Genomic DNA, 17220 nt, shown 5'->3' on the forward strand with positions numbered 1-17220 from the left:
TCACCCCAGTTACTTCATACACCCATGTCCATTATACTTTTACCTGCTATAGTGCTCATTATCTTTGACTGCTCAGCAGCAGCGGTGGTGTCAGGGCGTGGAGGCGCAGTACAGCTTTGTGCAGATTTGGAAGTGGAGGTGCCCTTTTTGGCTGCATACTGCTGAGCAAACAAGCTCCGCTTTCCTGGAAGACCTGTGGGCTAGAAACGCATTTCAAGGTTTACAACAAAGCATCAATGGGAAGATAAGGCAGTGTCACAATAATTGGAATACATTCATTCATGTCCTCTATTAAGAGGTCCACATTAAATCGAATCCGCACGTCTCACGGAAGATACGCCCACGAGCATCACGAGGGTAAATTTCAAGAAAGCCCAAAATGAAATTGTGGAAACTGAACACATGGTAGATAACCAATGTGAACTATATGCGAGTTTGTGGGTTTCTATATTTCTATGGTTTTCTCTGCGACTCTGAGTGATTATGTGACACCACAAAGTAGTACATTTAAAACCCTTTTGAAAAACAATTACTCTAATTCTAAGTAAAGAGTATGACAGTCGTTTGAAAGAAGAATGGGAAGTAACATTTTCTATAAGTAATGCAGACACGATATTGCTCCACATGTAGGAACCATCATGTGTGAAAGAAAAGCTGCCAAAGTATGGAACTAATTTTTGGAACACGATGCATAAATGTAGAATCAAGTCTCAAGTGGCGAGTATTTATCTGTGTGGTTACAAAATTAGTTATATGTAACAGTAATATATTTGCGTATGCCTGAAAGACATAACCATACATGTGCAACTAGCTTGTCAAAAGTGGTGTTTGATCAAACATGCGTTATGCTCAATAGTTTCTATTGTAAAACTTGTAATTGTTTATAACATACATGTATAAACATGTTTCTTTAGGCAGCACATGGCCAATAGCAAATAAAAACATTTTTTTAAATATATTTATGGAAATGGGAGAACTGGGAGGAAACCCATGCAGAATTGTGGGAGAATATAAAAAGTCCACGTAGAAATATGCCCAAGTTGAGAATCAAAGCCTTCTCCTTTTTCCATTTTCGCTGCGAGGCACACGTGTTACCACTGTGCCACTCTCCAACCCACATTCAACGTAATTTTTGAATTGCATACGAGATGCAGCTTGTGTGCAATACCTTGGTGGGTATCTCCGAGCGATGCAACGCCTTGGGAAACGGACCGTCGGGTATCTGTGGCGCATTTATCGGAATGCGACTCGTGTCCCACTCCTTCAGGAAATTACAAATCAAATCAGACACGATGGCTGAGACCGATTCTTGCACTCAACACGCAATAAAATAACGCCAAGCAAGTGCAGGGCAAAGCACTGTCCATTTGATACATTTTTCAAGTCGCTGTTATGTTCAGAGACATACGGCGTTTCAAGATATGAATGCACATCTGAATACAGTTCAAATGAACGTACTTTACAGGCTGCTGGAATAAATTAGTACGAGAAAAAAAACCTTTGGTTTTAACTTGGCTTCGATTAGAGGAAATCGTAATAGATATATAATTTAAGGAGTAATCCATTGCAGAAGAAAATAATCACGTTACAAAAACTGCTACTATGACTAAGTAAACAAGAATCCGCCGGATCTCATCAGGTCTCGGAAGCTAAACAGGATTAACAGCCTGGATAGCACCTGGATGGGACACCACCATGCACACAGATTGTCAGTGGGCTTCCGGGCCTACGTAGCATTGGGCAGCACAGCATAATCCAATGTTGTATTGTACTTCGTATACCTTTATTGCGCGTTTTCACCAAGTATCGTCAAATGACCCTCAATATCAGCACGACGTGCGGAGGCAATCATCCAGCAGGGGATTAACAAAAGAGCTGTAGAGGTGCACGTGTAATAGCTGCCAAGCATGTTTGTGGAGGACATGCACAGCAGTAGCGGCTGCCACTGGGTGACACGCTGAGCGGGCGACGTACCACAATGTGCGAGAGTACGGCAGTGATGTGCGTGTCACGCCGGTTCATCCGCGCCTCCGCATCTCCCTCCGGGCCCTCGTCCGTGTCCATGGCAGCGGCTCGCTCGGACATCTCCACACGGAACCGCGACTTCTTCACCGGCACCGAGTCGAGTTGTGGCGCCATCTCCGGTAGTGCTACCGAAGCAAGTTAAATTGACACTGGCTCTCACATTTGAGTGCCAGGGTGGCACAGTGGTAACACTCGTGTCTCACAGCAAAATAGGACTGAGTTCCATTCCTTACTCAATTGCCTTTTTGTGTAGAATTTGTATGCCTTGCCCCTGTGCTGCATTGATTTTCTGAGTTCCACAGTTTCCTCCCATTGCTAAAAACACACATTAAATGTTACTGCTATTGGTCAAACATCCCAATATAGAAAAATGTACCTGAAAATTACTCAATTTGGAGTTCACACAAAGCAACATTCATTAATGTGAAAACTTGGCAGGGCCCTCCTTAGAAAGACTAAGTGAGGCTTTCCTGAGTAAACAAGCTAATTATAAAACATTTTTGATAAAACATGAACAAATATTTGACCAAAAAAACCTCACAAAGTCAGACTTATTGGGGGGAGAGCCTTTTCCAGTTATAGGCAATATCTAGCATACTGAAAATACTTAAAATAATAGTAACTTTACATTGATTTACATATAATTTACGCTGAATGGATTTATTTAGTTTTTTGTTAATATTTCCACTTTAATGCATTTATTTACGGGTATCCTTTCCAAGCATCGTTATTTGCTAGGTGTGTTAGCATGGTGGAAACTTCCAGTCTCTCCAGGCTCTCCGATTTCCTCCCACATAAAAATAGAATTGGCCAATCATCCCAATGAAGGACCCTCCTGAAAGAGCTTTGAGACTCGGTCAGACTCTCCCGGACAAATGACGAACCTGAATGAGCAAATAAATTACTTATGCTTTACCCTGCGGAGAGACGACGTCACGGCCCGCGGCTCCCTGGGACCCGGCACCTCCGGCCTCGCCGCCCTTGCGCTTGTCGGCACGCTTGAGCACTGACACAGCCGGCGTAGCACCCGCTGCCAGGAACTCGCGCTGGAAGCGCAGCAGGTCCTCCTCCGACTCCCCGGGCTTCGGCCGGGCGAGCATCCTTGCTGGCTTGCCCGCCTCGCGCGGCCTGTTGGCGAGCAGCACGAGATTTGCCATGAGACAACTCCACTGCCATTCGTATGGATTGCTGAGAGACAGATATCTCTTTGACACAACACGACCGAGTCATGCCGGGGCCGTGCCGAGCCAGCCCAGCGCGGCTCAGGAAGTGCCGGGATGCTTTTCCACTGCAGAAGCAGAGCCATACCACTGCCATCATATGCGATGCACGACTCGAGACGCATGTGGATGATGGCAGTAACTTTGTCTTCAGTGTACTGAGATAAAATTTCCCGAGAAATGCACCTGGCCCTGCTTGGCCCCAATCTAGGTTCATACGTCTGGTGAGGTCAATTTATCATGGCTTGATTCCGGTTCAGCATGGCAAATAGAGGAAACCCACTCGTACTGAGAGGCCTACCCTGCCTCGGCGTGGATGTGTTAGAGCAGGGGTCCCCAAACCCCCAGACCGCGAACCGGTACCGGTCCGTGACCTGTTAGGAACCGGGCTGCACAGCAGGAGGTGAGGGCGGTGAGTCCGCACGTGGCCCGCCCATTATTTTATTATTTACCACTTCCGTCCGCGCCACTTTCCCGCACCGCGCACTTGTCTCAGTCACATTGTTGGTAAGCCCACAAGCTCTAACCCCTAGTAGCCAAAATGAGTAAAAAAAAAACGTCGCTAGAGAGCTTCTTTGAAAAGGTGGTAAACCCAATGATGAACCCCCAGCCCGGTCCGTGAAAAAAATTGTCTTCACGAAACCGGTCCCTGGTGCCAAAAAGGTTTGGGACCGCTGTGTTAAGAGGAAACGCAGTAAGAGACGCAGCGAGAGACAGAGACACGGAGAGACAAGCACAGAGTAAGACACATATAAACAGGCACGCACGGAGAAAAAGAGACGCAGAGAGACACAGGCAGACAGGTGTAGAGATATTAAACAAGGCGTGGAGCAGGACACCTCGCGGATAACATCAGCACACAGAATTCCACCCCCATTTCTAGGGGGCCATCCATTTAGTACGTACGCATGGAGGGGGGGTTAACCCAAATGCGTTCGCTTGCGTAAGGGGGGGGGGTCTACTGACAATGTACGCATTGGAAACGGGGGGGGGGGTGAAGCCTCGATAGTAATTTGTTTACATTGGCCTTCAAATTAGCAAATTAGTTAGTCCGGCGGTGAACTGTTTGCTAAAACACGTTAATATTATTAATCCTTGATCGTTTCTGCGTGGATTAAATATCGGGGGTCAAGTTTTGACAGATTTTTGCGTACCTGCTAAATGGATGGCCCCCTACCTCGTACTTGGTGATCAGCCCCCCGTTGGTGAACACTGCAAGGTGTAGCAGGAACGCAAAGTTGTGGCCCCAGCACTTTGGAAACTCCCAAAACGCGGCCGTGGCTGGGGATGTGGGCAGCAACTGTAAAGTACAGCGAGCAGGTTGCGAACGTATTCCTGTGCGTGTCTTTGCCATCACGCCGCGTGAAAACGCCTTCCCCAACGTCGTGTGGTTTTGGCGAAGTGGGGAACGGAATCCCAAAGACCCGGCTCAGACATCACTCACTGCTGATGTTATCCGCGGCCTGGAATCCAACTGCGCGCTTAATCAGTTTCCCCACAGCGTGGTCGCGCAACGGGACCGCGCGGTCAATCAGCGGGCGGAATTGACAAAAGCCGCTTTTAATTACAGCCGCTGTCTTTACAGTGGTGAATACTTTGTGAGGGCTTCTTTGGTTCTTTCGGTAAAGTCACCACCAGGTAGAATGAGAATAAAATAATAAATTGATAAAGTAAAATAACACAATAATATTCTCACGACGTTTCGGCCACAACACAAGCGGCCTTCATCAGGTGAAGGGGACGAGACTGTCTGGAGGACAGCGCTGGAGCGAACTGTCTCGTCCCCTTCACATGATGAAGGCCGCTTGTGTTGTGGCCGAAACGTCGTGAGAATATTATTGTGTTATTTTATCAATTTATTATGTTATTCTCATTCTACGTGGTGACTTTACCGAAAGAACCAAAGAAGATGAATCCTTGCAGTCACGAAAGCTTTAAATCGAAATTGTGAGGGCTATCGCCTGCAACCTCCTCACAGTGCGAAGCATCGCACGCAGGCCGCAGGCTTTGCGTTCAACGGCACCGCGGCACGCGTGGCTCACTGTACCACAACCCCGCCGCTTAGCGTATACGAATGGACGCGGCTGTACGCCTCGTAAAGGTGGTCGGATAACGATGGCGATAATAGGACATCGCAAACTATCACCTGGAATTAGTAGACTCCCAGATTCCAACATAGAGCCACCAGCAGCATCATCATCAGCAGCAGCCGTCAATGTTGAATTCAGCTCGTGCGCGCGATTCCTCCCGAGACTTGGTAACGATTCGATTTCGTGCATATCGCCGAAGCGGAATCTAAGCGCGCACTTAAGGGAATCGATTCCGAATGTTGACAACCCGGAGTGCTGCGCGTGGATAGCCGTGAGAATCACCTCCTCGCTTTGGTCGCGAGCCGTGAGAATCACCTCCTCACTTTGGTCAGGAGCCGTGAGAATCACCTCCTCACTTTGCTCGCGAGCCGTGAGAATCTCCTCCTCACTTTGCTCAGGAGCCGTGAGAATCTCCTCACTTTGCTCAAGAGCCGTGAGAATCACCTCCTCACTTTGCTCAGGAGCCGTGAGAATCTCCTCCTCACTTTGCTCGCGAGCCGTGAGAATCACCTCCTCACTTTGCTCAGGAGCCGTGAGAATCTCCTCCTTACTTTGCTCGCGAGCCGTGAGAATCACCTCCTCACTTTGCTCAGGAGCCGTGAGAATCTCCTCACTTTGCTCGCGAGCCGTGAGAATCTCCTCCTCACTTTGCTCAGGAGCCGTGAGAATCACCTCCTCACTTTGCTCAGGAGCCGTGAGAATCTCCTCCTCACTTTGCTCAGGAGCCGTGAGAATCACCTCCTCACTTTGCTCAGGAGCCGTGAGAATCTCCTCCTCACTTTGCTCAGGAGCCGTGAGAATCACCTCCTCACTTTGCTCAGGAGCCGTGAGAATCACCTCCTCACTTTGCTCAGGAGCCGTGAGAATCTCCTCCTCACTTTGCTCGCGAGCCGTGAGAATCACCTCCTCACTTTGCTCAGGAGCCGTGAGAATCACCTCCTCACTTTACTCGTTGTTGATACGCGAACGCCGAGTCATTGTTGTCACCCGTGGGCCTCTGCGCCACTTGCTAACAGCAGCATCACTAAGACGATGTGTTCGCAAAGCGGCGGCAGTCTGGCTTGTTAACCTAAATGCTTGCCGACTGTCAGATCATGTTGGCACGCTCGCTCCATGTAAAATTGTAAACGGTGTTTAAGTTTCTACATCATTAGACCTCCTTTTGCCAGTACCAAAATATAATAATAGGGTTGTTCCCCATTTTTTCTGGCAACAAAACTTAAACCTTTTTTTTACGAGGATTCATGTCTGCATTAACCACAATACTTGCAGTCAAAATGCCAACAATAAACACACTGATAATATGATGCATTGTCCTTGAAACTGATTGGTCCACACCAGAGACGGCTTTCTTTTGAGCCTCTGAGCCTCGTCTCAATTGGTGCTCGACCAGATGACGCTAAAAGGCGTCACACAGCTCAAAGACAATGCCACTATCAAAGTAATGAGGGCTCGGGGTTAAACATCTACATCATTAGACCTCCTTTTGCCAGTACGAAAATATAATAATTGAGACGAGGCTCTAAAGAAAGCTGTCTCTGGTTGTTGACCAATCAGTTTCAAGGACAATGCATATATTATCGTGAATCCATATGTTATCATAGTATGTTTTTTGTTTGCAATTTTGACTGCAAGTATTGTGGTTAACGCAGACATTAATCCTTGTAAAAAAAGGTTTCAATTTTGTTGCCAGAAAAAAGGGGAACAACCCCATTATGATGTTTAAGTTGCACTATTGTACGACTCTCTATGCACACTCGTTTATGCGCTGCTGTGGAGCACCGTACGCAGAATATAAAATATAAGCAGCATTCGTTATGTTTCCTCGCGCACGCAAAATGTTGGGTCTGGAAAGCCAATAGGCTGGTGGACGAACACTCCGCGTTTGTGATGTTGTGTGTGCGGAGACAATGCCAGTGTGATGACCAGGCAAAGTCATCATCAGCAGCAGCCGTGCTCAATCCACAGTTGGATGAAGGTCTCCCCACCTGCCACGGTTATGCGATGCAACAATCCGCCCGGAACCTGCACCCGAGCTGCTTTAATCGCTCCGTCCTTTCAGACGCGAATCGACCAAAGTGGTGAAGTATGGCCAAAGGGGCCGTCCATAAATGACGTCACGCACCTGGGGGGTGGGGGGGGGGTTGGGGTTTAAGAAATGTGACGTCACATCAAAATGCGCAACTTTCAATAAATATAGGCAACACGTTCTACTTCATTAAATAGACTTTTTTTTATAAATGTTTTCTCCTACAACGTCAGAGTGCAGCGGCACATTAAAAACGCACTAGAATGACAATAGTTTAAAGAGATTTGAAGCATGTTTTATTTTCAAAATGGAAATGTGGTTTTTGGGGGGGCAGAGCTTTGTGACGTCATATTTGAGGGGCGGGGGGGGGGTCTGAATTTTTGTGACGCCGTGTAACGAGGGGTCAAAAATCGTCCAAAATCGCGTGACGTCATTTATGGACGGCCCCCAAGGAGGCGATTGACTGTCGATGAGTGAGCGACTGGACCAATACTGTTTTTATCCATATATGTAAAAGGCAAAGTTGTGATTATGTGTGTCTGTTCAAAATGTCTAGCGTAATTACCGACATGCAACAAACTTGAAATTTGCCATGTGGGTACTTTCCAGACTGTACACCATGCAAACATTATAAAAAATATACTTTTTTTGGGGGGGGGAGCTCAATAATGCATATATTTTTTGCACAAGTGAGCTGTGACGTCAAATATGTCACGTGACCCGCGCATGTGGAAGCGTAACGCATTGTCGTGTAGTGGTTAGCGCGCTGCGCTACGAACCCGGCGACCCCAGTTCGATTCCCGCTCATGGCCACCACCGGTGACGATTATTTTTACCGGTCCTGGGCCTCCCCTAGGTCGACTCAGCATCAAACGAGTAACTGCTCTGCTGTGTGAACATCGCCACTGGGGGGACAAAGGCGGCCGGGCGTGGTGAATCCAAGTCCCGGGCGAAGCCGGATAGTTAAGCTCGTTGTGTATACAATACACTGAACGCCCCCTGTCTTCGTTAGTTCTCAGAAGCTAAGCAGCTTTGTAGCTGATTAATCCTTGGATGGGTGACCGCCACCACGGCTTGCCAAGTGCTGTACGACTGGGGTACAAGGTGGCCAGGAGATGGCAGTGATGATGAGTGGCACCCTCTCGTATCCATACACCGGTCTTCTCTGGGTGCTTCAGCTTCCTTGCCAATGCAGAACCCTCTGTGGTAATTGCTTGGCATTAGTCTCGTGTAATTATGAATCTCATCTTGTTATAGAATTATGACACTAAATAACGCGTTGGCGGTTGCTGGAGTGCACGCGTTTTAAATATGAACTGGCAAACGAGGATTGTTTACAACCCCCGTAGCTCGGTGAGGTCATTCACAGCAGTGGTGGAGGAGTGTGGTACGAGAATGTTGATGCATCCCCCCTCTCCTTGTCCAATATATGACCCCTCTTCATTGCCCGCTAACTGGGACCCTCAGACCCACCGGCCCCACTGCAGTTGCACCGCCTGCACACTGAACAGGCACGCCACTGGTTCATATGCGATGGCAGGACACAGGGAGAGAGGGCATATCCATCTTGAATTCACACACCTACAATGAGAGCTGCAACAGATAAATACAATTCAGATTTGTAACACACTTTTTTTTCACCATAATCTACATTTTAGATGACAAACTACATAAGCAAAAAAATAATAGACTGACAACCGAATACTTTGATTTGTTTTTATTGCCCATATCAGTAATATTCAAAATTAAATGACTTTACACCTTTTACGTACATGATCGCATTTGACATTAAGTTGGACTGTGAATTGTGGATACCAGTGTCCTGAGATGTGAGTGATACATGCATCTCCACAGCTGCCAAACGATAAATTAACTACAGATACATAGTGTGCATTGAGCGGTCTCAATTATACTAACAGACGTATCATACGTTAAAGTGCATCCTGGTGCTGAGAGAGAGGTACACAAACAGCCACGGCTCAGCACAAAATTGCGTCCTCGGATGAGATTTTTGGATGAAAGCCACGTGGCTGGAAATACCGGAGTCTGCAGTTTGTTACACCACGCAGCAACACTACATCGGCTGAACTATCTCAAGTTACGGTGGCGCGATGGTAACACTTGTGCATCACAGCAAGCAGAGCCTGGGTTCGACTCCCAACGTGGGTGCCCTTCTGCAAGGAGTTTGTATATTCTCCGACCGTTCTGCATGGATTTCCTCTGGGTTCTCCGTTTTTTTTTCCCATAGATAAAATTATCACACAATGTAACGGTTATTGGCCAAAACATCCCAATGCTAAAAAATTACCTGCAAATTACTCAATTGGAATTACACAGCAGCAGCATCGCCGCCTACTATGAAAACTCGGCAGGACACTCCTGAAAAAGGATTCAGTGAGGCTTCGCTGGGTAAACAAGCATAATAAAAAATACAGTGTCACTCATGTGCAGTTAATTTCACACACAAACATAATAAACACAACATCTAAAGACAGTGTTTAATCCCCTCTTCAACATTTTGTCGCTCTGTGCCTACAGAGCTTTGGAATGGTTGTGTTAAGTTAATGATAGTGGAATCCAACTCAACGGACCATCGTCTGGTCAAACAAACGACATTTACATACAGGTGCCTCGCAAAACCTTGGCCTGGAATTTGCCATCGACTGACTTGGAGTCCTGATTGCATGCACTTTTGATAAACTTGAGTAGCAGACCCAAAAACGTCACAGTTCATCAAAAAACCAAGTACTGTGGGTTTTTCACACTTTTTTTACCGAATTCACATTAACTTGCCAGCAACTAAATAACAACATAGGTCACTAGCTAAGGCGGAATTGTTCTTTCGCTTTACGTAACACACACACACACACACGCTTAAAGACGACACATTTGTGTTTCTATGTAATAGAATAAACATCAGTTACCTTGGGTACTTTCCTCGTTTTAACGCAATAAATTGTGCGCGTGCCGTCATCGCTAAGAATGCATCGCCTTGTTTCCTGTGCCACTTTGCAGAGGTGCGGTTAGCAGTAACCTGCTTGGACGTCTGCCACTATATTTATACTCCTTTTGCTTGTACCATGCCTTTAACTATCTATAATTGTTCATTTAGCTCAATACATTGACCCATTGTACACATATTGACCCCGATATACATCACCTTCATAATGTGTTTCCAATTTTAAATCACTTATTGAATTTCACAAAATTCCCGGATGATGCTATGTTAATATCCGCTCTTCCGATCCCCACTCCTACTTCCCAAAGCATTATTCCATGACGAGGCACTCCTGACTTCCAAAAGGCCATGTGTCACGTGATACATACCGATTGACGGCGACGCGTTAACAGTTAAACGTATGTCCCGATGTGCCCGTTTCTCACTATAGAAAGCTTACTATGACAACATAAATCACGCGCGAAGCATGAATTATTTATGGAAAAACAGCCAAACGGCAGAGCAGAGCAGTTATTTTTGCCGTTTGTCTGCACACGGATGTCCAGAATAATTTGAACTGCAACTCAGCATGCGTCCAAACACCGCTTGCTGGTTCTTAAGTATGAATTTGGGAATTGTAATTTGTTGAGTGTCAAAATAGTCACATTTCAGGGGGAAAAGTGATGATATTACACATCTTAAATTTGGTTTTCAAAAAAATGTGTACCGTATAATTTCGTCGTAGGACAGTGAAACTGAATGATCTTATAAAATAAAAAAACACGATATTTTAAATTAAACGTCGACACAGTATTACAAAATATGTGAAGGAAAAATGCATTAAATCAAAGTTGTCAATGACATATAAATATCAATTTTCATGTGCTGTGAATGTATTATATAGGAAAAAGCACTTTGACTTATGTGAGCCTTGATATAACGATATCTCATAAGTCTTAACATACAGCTTGTTCTTTACTCTTCGTTAATTGGTGAGTATATTTTCAATTCAAGCTACTGATGAATTCGTCAATAGATATCAGGAGTACAAAGACGTGTAATCATGCTTTTAGGAGCAATCATTCTAAACGTGACATACCATCGCTCGATAAATGCTCCTCAGATTATACCCAAAAGCGCTTCCGCTGACCCCACTGATGATGCACCACTCCAGCGTTGCACTCTTCCACGTCGTGAACGTCTCACCGTTCCTCGCTCATCTTAGCGGTTTGCACGAGCAGGCTCTGCGTACAATGTAGCGCACGAGTGGAATTCATTTGAAACCGTGGTGTGTGTGATAATACATTTTTTATAAAGTAATGTAAAAAAAACCCCGGTTAATTATTTTTTGTAACTAGTATATAGCACATCGTCATAAAACTCCAGTAAACATCTTTGTGTGTGTGTGTGTGTGTGTCATTCACGACGTCCATTCGGTTCACAGATAAATATTAGGCTCCGGCACCTCGTGTTCATCTTGCTGCCGAGAGAGAGGCACCACCCTATGTAAAGGCGAGCGTGTTCTGTATCGCAATGTGAAGCTGCGGTGTGTCATGGACCCGGTACGAAATCTGAGCACGCTATTTACAATACATGTAAGATTTGGTCCTATTTTGCTGTTTACAGTCTGCCTTGCTTATTGTATCGTCGGATAGCCGTCACCGCATAGCGGCGTAACTGCTACAAGCGGATAACTCTCCATCGCATGGGTGGCTTCTGGTGGGCGAGCGGGAGAGGGGGTTCAGGCCAGTGCCTCGGCGTGGGCGGCATCGGCCCCGGTGCGATGAATGAATTCAATGGGGTCCCCTGTCCGCCGTCTCCGCATCCTGGGCCCCTCCGGGCCGCGGAACACAGCGCCGCGGCCTCCCGCGCGCTCACTCGACGGCTCCGCCCCGCCGGGGTTGGGCGCCCGCTACAGAATCGTCTCCATGCTGTGTCCGCGGCTCTGCAGGGATTGGGAGGGCGTCTGCGTGGACGCCGGCTCAGAGCCGACGCAGCCCTCGGTGCGGTGCACGATGAGCACGGGGAAGTAGAGCGCGTCGCAGTAGGCGGGCGGCGGCTCCTCGTGCGCCACGATGTGGTGCCGTGACACGCAGCGCGAGTTCTCGCCGCCGCAGCTACAGTCGCCGTTGGCGTCCGCCACCCGGCCGCCGCTGCCGCACAGCCCGTTGCGCCACGAGCCGTAGAGCCGCGCCAGCGAGAAGCGGCTGGCCGCCAGCGAGAAGCGCGAGCCGCACGTGGTGGTGTTGGTGGCCGCCGTGTTGCCGTTGCCGTTGCTCTGCGACGCGCCGCGCGAGAAGATGCTGAGGCTGCTGCGCGTACGGTGGCACCGCTCGCAGTGCCGGATGAAGCTCGAACCGCTGCCAGCGAGGGTGCCGGCGCTGCCACCGGCGCCCCCGCCGGCGCCGCATGCCGCGCTCGCCGCCCCCACGGTCATGAGCACCGCCTCGGAGTAGCTGGGCACCAGCTGACGGTTGGAGCGAATGCGCCACTCCAGCTCGATGCTGTCGACGGTGCTGACGCGCGGGATGCGGCGGCAGGGTGCCGGCTCGTCGGACGGCGTCACGCCGGGCACGTAGTCCAGCCCGAAGAGCTTCTCCACGTGATAGTGCACGTACGCCGTGCGGAACTCGATGAGCACGCGCAGCGGCCACGACAGCATCACGACGGCCGCCAGCCAGAAGACGCGGCGCGACACGTACCACGGCGGCCGCTCGGGGTCGGAGAAGGCCACGACGCACTCCTTGAACTCGACGTTCTTGAGGTGCATGCCCTCGCGCGCCTCCATGTAGTCGTCGAGGCCCTCGTTCTCGGTGAAGAAGCGGGCGCGCTGCGTGAGGTACGCGTTCTCCGACTCCACGTTGGCGAAGCTGAAGCACTTGGTGAAGCGCAGCTTGGTCACCGGGTGCTGCTCCAGCTCCATCAGCCCCTTGGAGATGTCCTTGACGCCGCAGTTCACGTAGTCGAACTCGGCCTCGGCCACCCGCGTGTTGACTCGCTCGTAGTAGACCTGAGGAGGGAGAGACACGCGCCGCGCTCGCGTGAACCCACGCGTCCGTTGAGCGACGAGGACCCATTGATTTCCACCACATGACGACGATGGCGATGGCTAAGCGATTGTAAATAACAATTGTATATCTAAAGCGGAGATCTGATTTCGCATGAATCAACAGTGCAAAGTGATTTCAAGTCTGCTCGTTGTTACTTGTACTTGGTTGCTCGTGTTAGTGCTGCTCTTACTCGGAAACGCTAATCCACCGGCTCAGCGATTCGCGAAAGAGATGACTCAAGATGATGTATACGAGTGCAGAGTGCAGAGCCGACTGTCAAACACTCTTCACAATGTGGAAGGTGTGTGTGTGTATCTCATTGATGCCAGATAAGAGATTTTATCTGAAGTTACTGGTTTCAATTCGTCCCTTATGTAGGCTTCCTTTAGTTAAATCTTCACAAAGTTTCAGTGGCGCATCGAGCTGAACATTTTGGAGGGGTAAATTGGATCAGAAATACGTGCATCTAAAATTAAAAGTAGACGTAATCATTATGTTTTTTGTGCATCGAATAATTATTAATTTACAATCTTATATAAATTTTAAAAAATCTCAAATGTGCTCTGTGACGGCAGTGTCAAACCGTTCTGGAGTGCGGACAGCTGGTGCTCTCTAAACACTTGGGGATGTGGGAGCAAAAGGGGGCATTCGCCCCCCCCCCCACCAATATTTATTTTAGTGCCTCTTTGGGTGACTTCACGAACGGAAACCATGACAGAGATAATAAATGATGGTGAGAACGCACGGACGGTGGCTACATGAGTGCACGCGTGCGTGCGTGAGTGAGTGATTGCACGAGTGAGTGAGTGAGCGAGTGATTGCGCGAGTGAGTGAGTGAGTGATTACACGAGTGAGTGAGTGAGCGAGTGATTGCACGAATGAGTGTGTGAGTGAGCGATTGCACGAGTGAGTGAGTGATTGCACGAGTGAGTGAGTGAGTGATTGCACGAGTGAGTGATTGAGTGAGTGATTGCACGAGTGAGTGAATGAGTGAGTGATTGCACGAGTGAGTGAGTGCGTGAGTGATTGCACGAGTGAGTGAGTGAGTGAATGAGTGATTGCACGAGTGAGTGCGTGAGTGATTGCACGAGTGAGTGAGTGAGTGATTGCACGAGTGAGTGAGTGAGTGATTGCACGAGTGAGTGAGTGATTGCACGAGTGAGTGAGTGCGTGAGTGATTGCACGAGTGAGTGAGTGAGTGAATGAGTGATTGCACGAGTGAGTGCGTGAGTGATTGCACGAGTGAGTGAGTGAGTGATTGCACGAGTGAGTGAGTGAGTGATTGCACGAGTGAGTGAGCGAGTGAGTGATTGCACGAGTGAGTGAGTGAGTGATTGCACGAGTGAGTGAGTGAGTGATTGCACGAGTGAGTGATTGCACGAGTGAGTGAGTGAGTGATTGCACGAGTGAGTGAGCGAGTGATTGCACGAGTGAGTGAGTGATTGCACGAGTGAGTGAGTGAGTGATTGCACGAGTGAGTGAGTGATTGAGCGAGTGATTGCACGAGTGAGTGAGTGATTGCACGAGTGAGTGAGTGATTGCACGAGTGAGTGAGTGATTGCACGAGTGAGTGATTGAGCGAGTGATTGCACGAGTGAGTGAGTGAATGAGCGAGTGATTGCACGAGTGAGTGAGTGAGTGATTGCACGAGTGAGTGAGTGAGTGATTGCACGAGTGAGTGAGTGAGTGATTGCACGAGTGAGTGATTGCACGCGTGAGTGAGTGAGTGATTGCACGCGTGAGTGAGTGAGTGATTGCACGAGTGAGTGAGTGAGTGATTGCACGAGTGAGTGAATGAGTGATTGCACGAGTGAGTGAGTGAGTGATTGCACGAGTGAGTGAGTGATTGCACGAGTGAGTGAGTGATTGAGCGAGTGATTGCACGAGTGAGTGAGCGAGTGATTGCACGAGTGAGTGAGTGAGTGATTGCACGAGTGAGTGAGTGAGTGATTGCACGAGTGAGTGATTGAGCGAGTGATTGCACGAGTGAGTGAGCGAGTGATTGCACGAGTGAGTGAGTGTGTGAGTGAGTGATTGCACGAGTGAGTGAGCGAGTGATTGCACGAGTAAGTGATTGAGCGAGTGATTGCACGAGTGAGTGAGCGAGTGAATGCACGAGTGAGTGAGTGTGTGAGTGAGTGATTGCACGAGTGAGTGAGCGAGTGATTGCACGAGTGAGTGATTGCACGCGTGAGTGAGTGATTGCACGCGTGAGTGAGTGAGTGATTGCACGAGTGAGTGAGTGATTGCACGAGTGAGTGAATGAGTGATTGCACGAGTGAGTGAGTGATTGCACGAGTGAGTGAGTGATTGCACGAGTGAGTGAGTGATTGAGCGAGTGATTGCACGAGTGAGTGAGCGAGTGATTGCACGAGTGAGTGAGTGAGTGATTGCACGAGTGAGTGAGTGAGTGATTGCACGAGTGAGTGAGTGAGTGATTGCACGAGTGAGTGAGTGAGTGATTGCACGAGTGAGTGAGTGAGTGATTGCACGAGTGAGTGAGTGAGTGATTGCACGAGTGAGTGAGTGAGTGATTGCACGAGTCAGTGATTGAGCGAGTGATTGCACGAGTGAGTGAGCGAGTGATTGCACGAGTGAGTGAGTGAGTGTGTGAGTGAGTGATTGCACGAGTGAGTGAGCGAGTGATTGCACGAGTGAGTGAGTGAGCGAGTGATTGCACGAGTGAGTGTGTGAGTGAGTGATTGCACGAGTGAGTGAGCGAGTGATTGCACGAGTGAGTGCGCGCGCGCCGACCTGCGTGGTGGTGTAGGCGTCCCCGTTGCGGTAGCGCGTGACCTGGCGCGTGCGGCGCACGTAGTGGTAGCTGATGGCCTTCCACCAGATGCACGGCGTGGCCGCCTGCATGCGCTCGACGCGCTCGTACACGCCGCCCGTCTCGGCGCGCTGCTGCGTCTGGCCGCGCGCGTAGCAGTGCCAGCACTCCACTAGGTACACCACGTAGAGCATGAGCAGGAAGGCGAGCGGGATGTACACGTAGCCGCTGGAGCACGGGCTGTGCTGGTAGGCGAGCGGGCGGCCCGCGCGGAACGGCCCGTCGAACGTGAAGACGGTGACGCGCGTCAGCTGACACCACGCGAGCGCGCCCAGGCAGCCGTACATGAGCACGGAGAGAACCAGGCTCTTCCAGTGCGACTCGCGGCACAGCGCCTCGCTCAGGGACTGCCGCACAGGCCGCTGCTGCACGGACGCCGGGGAGGGGGTTGCGGGGATGGGGGGGCAACACGGAGTTAGGAGGCAATGTGACACGATCTCTCTGATGCGCAGCCTCGGGCACTCACATGACACCATGGCTCAGAGCCGGCTTAAGTTGAGTGCATGGCTTTGAGCCGGCTCAATTTGAGCCTGAGCCGGGCAGTGACTGAGAAATACGGGCTTCTCAATATTGTCGGTGTGGTGGCCTCCCAGTCAAGACCAGAGGTCACCCAACCGCCCCCCGCCCCTCCACCCCAGGATACCAAAACCACAACTCAAGGAGAGAGACCGCGCCTCGAGTCAACGTGGTGTCAGTAAGGCACGTGGTGTCAGTGAGGCACGTGGTGCCAGTAAGGCAGGTGGCGTCAGTAATGCACGTGGTGTCAGTAAGGCACGTGGTGTCAGTAAGGCACGTGGTGTCAGTAAGGCACGTGGCGTCAGTAATGCACGTGGTGTCAGTAAGGCACGTGGTGTCAGTAAGGCACGTGGTTCACGTGGTCTTTTCGTGTAATGTGTCACCGCACCTCGGTGCTGACGTTCCCCATGGACATTCAATAATTTCCCTGAACGGTATCCATTCCGCAGCTGCGCTTCCCCATGACAAGCCAGGGGGAGCCACGACACGGGTTGAGAACTGCTACTCTTCATAGAGTCT

At 49.4% G+C, this 17220-nt stretch overlaps 2 protein-coding genes across 6 annotated transcripts in view; both read right to left on the reverse strand.

The window, feature by feature from the left end:
* The window catches only part of RPAP1 (RNA polymerase II associated protein 1), a 32622-nt gene extending 27101 nt beyond the window's left edge, over window positions 1-5521 (reverse strand). For 2 of the 4 annotated variants that reach the window (XM_032956059.2, XM_032956062.2), the window contains exons 1-5: window positions 5392-5521; window positions 2942-3153; window positions 1975-2150; window positions 1169-1261; window positions 44-200 (exon numbers count right to left, since the gene is read on the reverse strand). In XM_032956059.2, coding sequence (XP_032811950.2) covers window positions 44-200; window positions 1169-1261; window positions 1975-2150; window positions 2942-3125 — 610 coding nt within the window. In that variant the 5' untranslated portion in view covers window positions 3126-3153; window positions 5392-5521. Of the gene's footprint in view, window positions 1-43; window positions 201-1168; window positions 1262-1974; window positions 2151-2941; window positions 3154-4399; window positions 4546-5391 lie in introns of all 4 variants that reach the window. The other 2 variants (XM_076067648.1, XM_076067647.1) reach the window with 2 other exon arrangements.
* A 3545-nt stretch (window positions 5522-9066) lies between these two features.
* LOC116943308 (transmembrane protein 151B-like) overlaps window positions 9067-17220 on the reverse strand; it is a 33009-nt gene continuing 24855 nt past the window's right edge. The window contains exons 2-3 of one of the 2 annotated variants that reach the window (XM_032956058.2): window positions 16107-16547; window positions 9067-13312 (exon numbers count right to left, since the gene is read on the reverse strand). In XM_032956058.2, the coding sequence (XP_032811949.1) occupies window positions 12215-13312; window positions 16107-16547 (1539 nt within the window). In that variant the 3' untranslated portion in view covers window positions 9067-12214. Of the gene's footprint in view, window positions 13313-16106; window positions 16551-17220 lie in introns of both variants that reach the window. The other variant, XM_032956057.2, reaches the window with a different exon arrangement.

The sequence above is a fragment of the Petromyzon marinus genome, chromosome 17 (genome assembly GCF_048934315.1).
Source record: "Petromyzon marinus isolate PM22_M1 ecotype Great Lakes invasive population chromosome 17, UKy_Petmar_22M1.pri1.0, whole genome shotgun sequence".
NCBI lineage: Eukaryota > Metazoa > Chordata > Hyperoartia > Petromyzontiformes > Petromyzontidae > Petromyzon > Petromyzon marinus.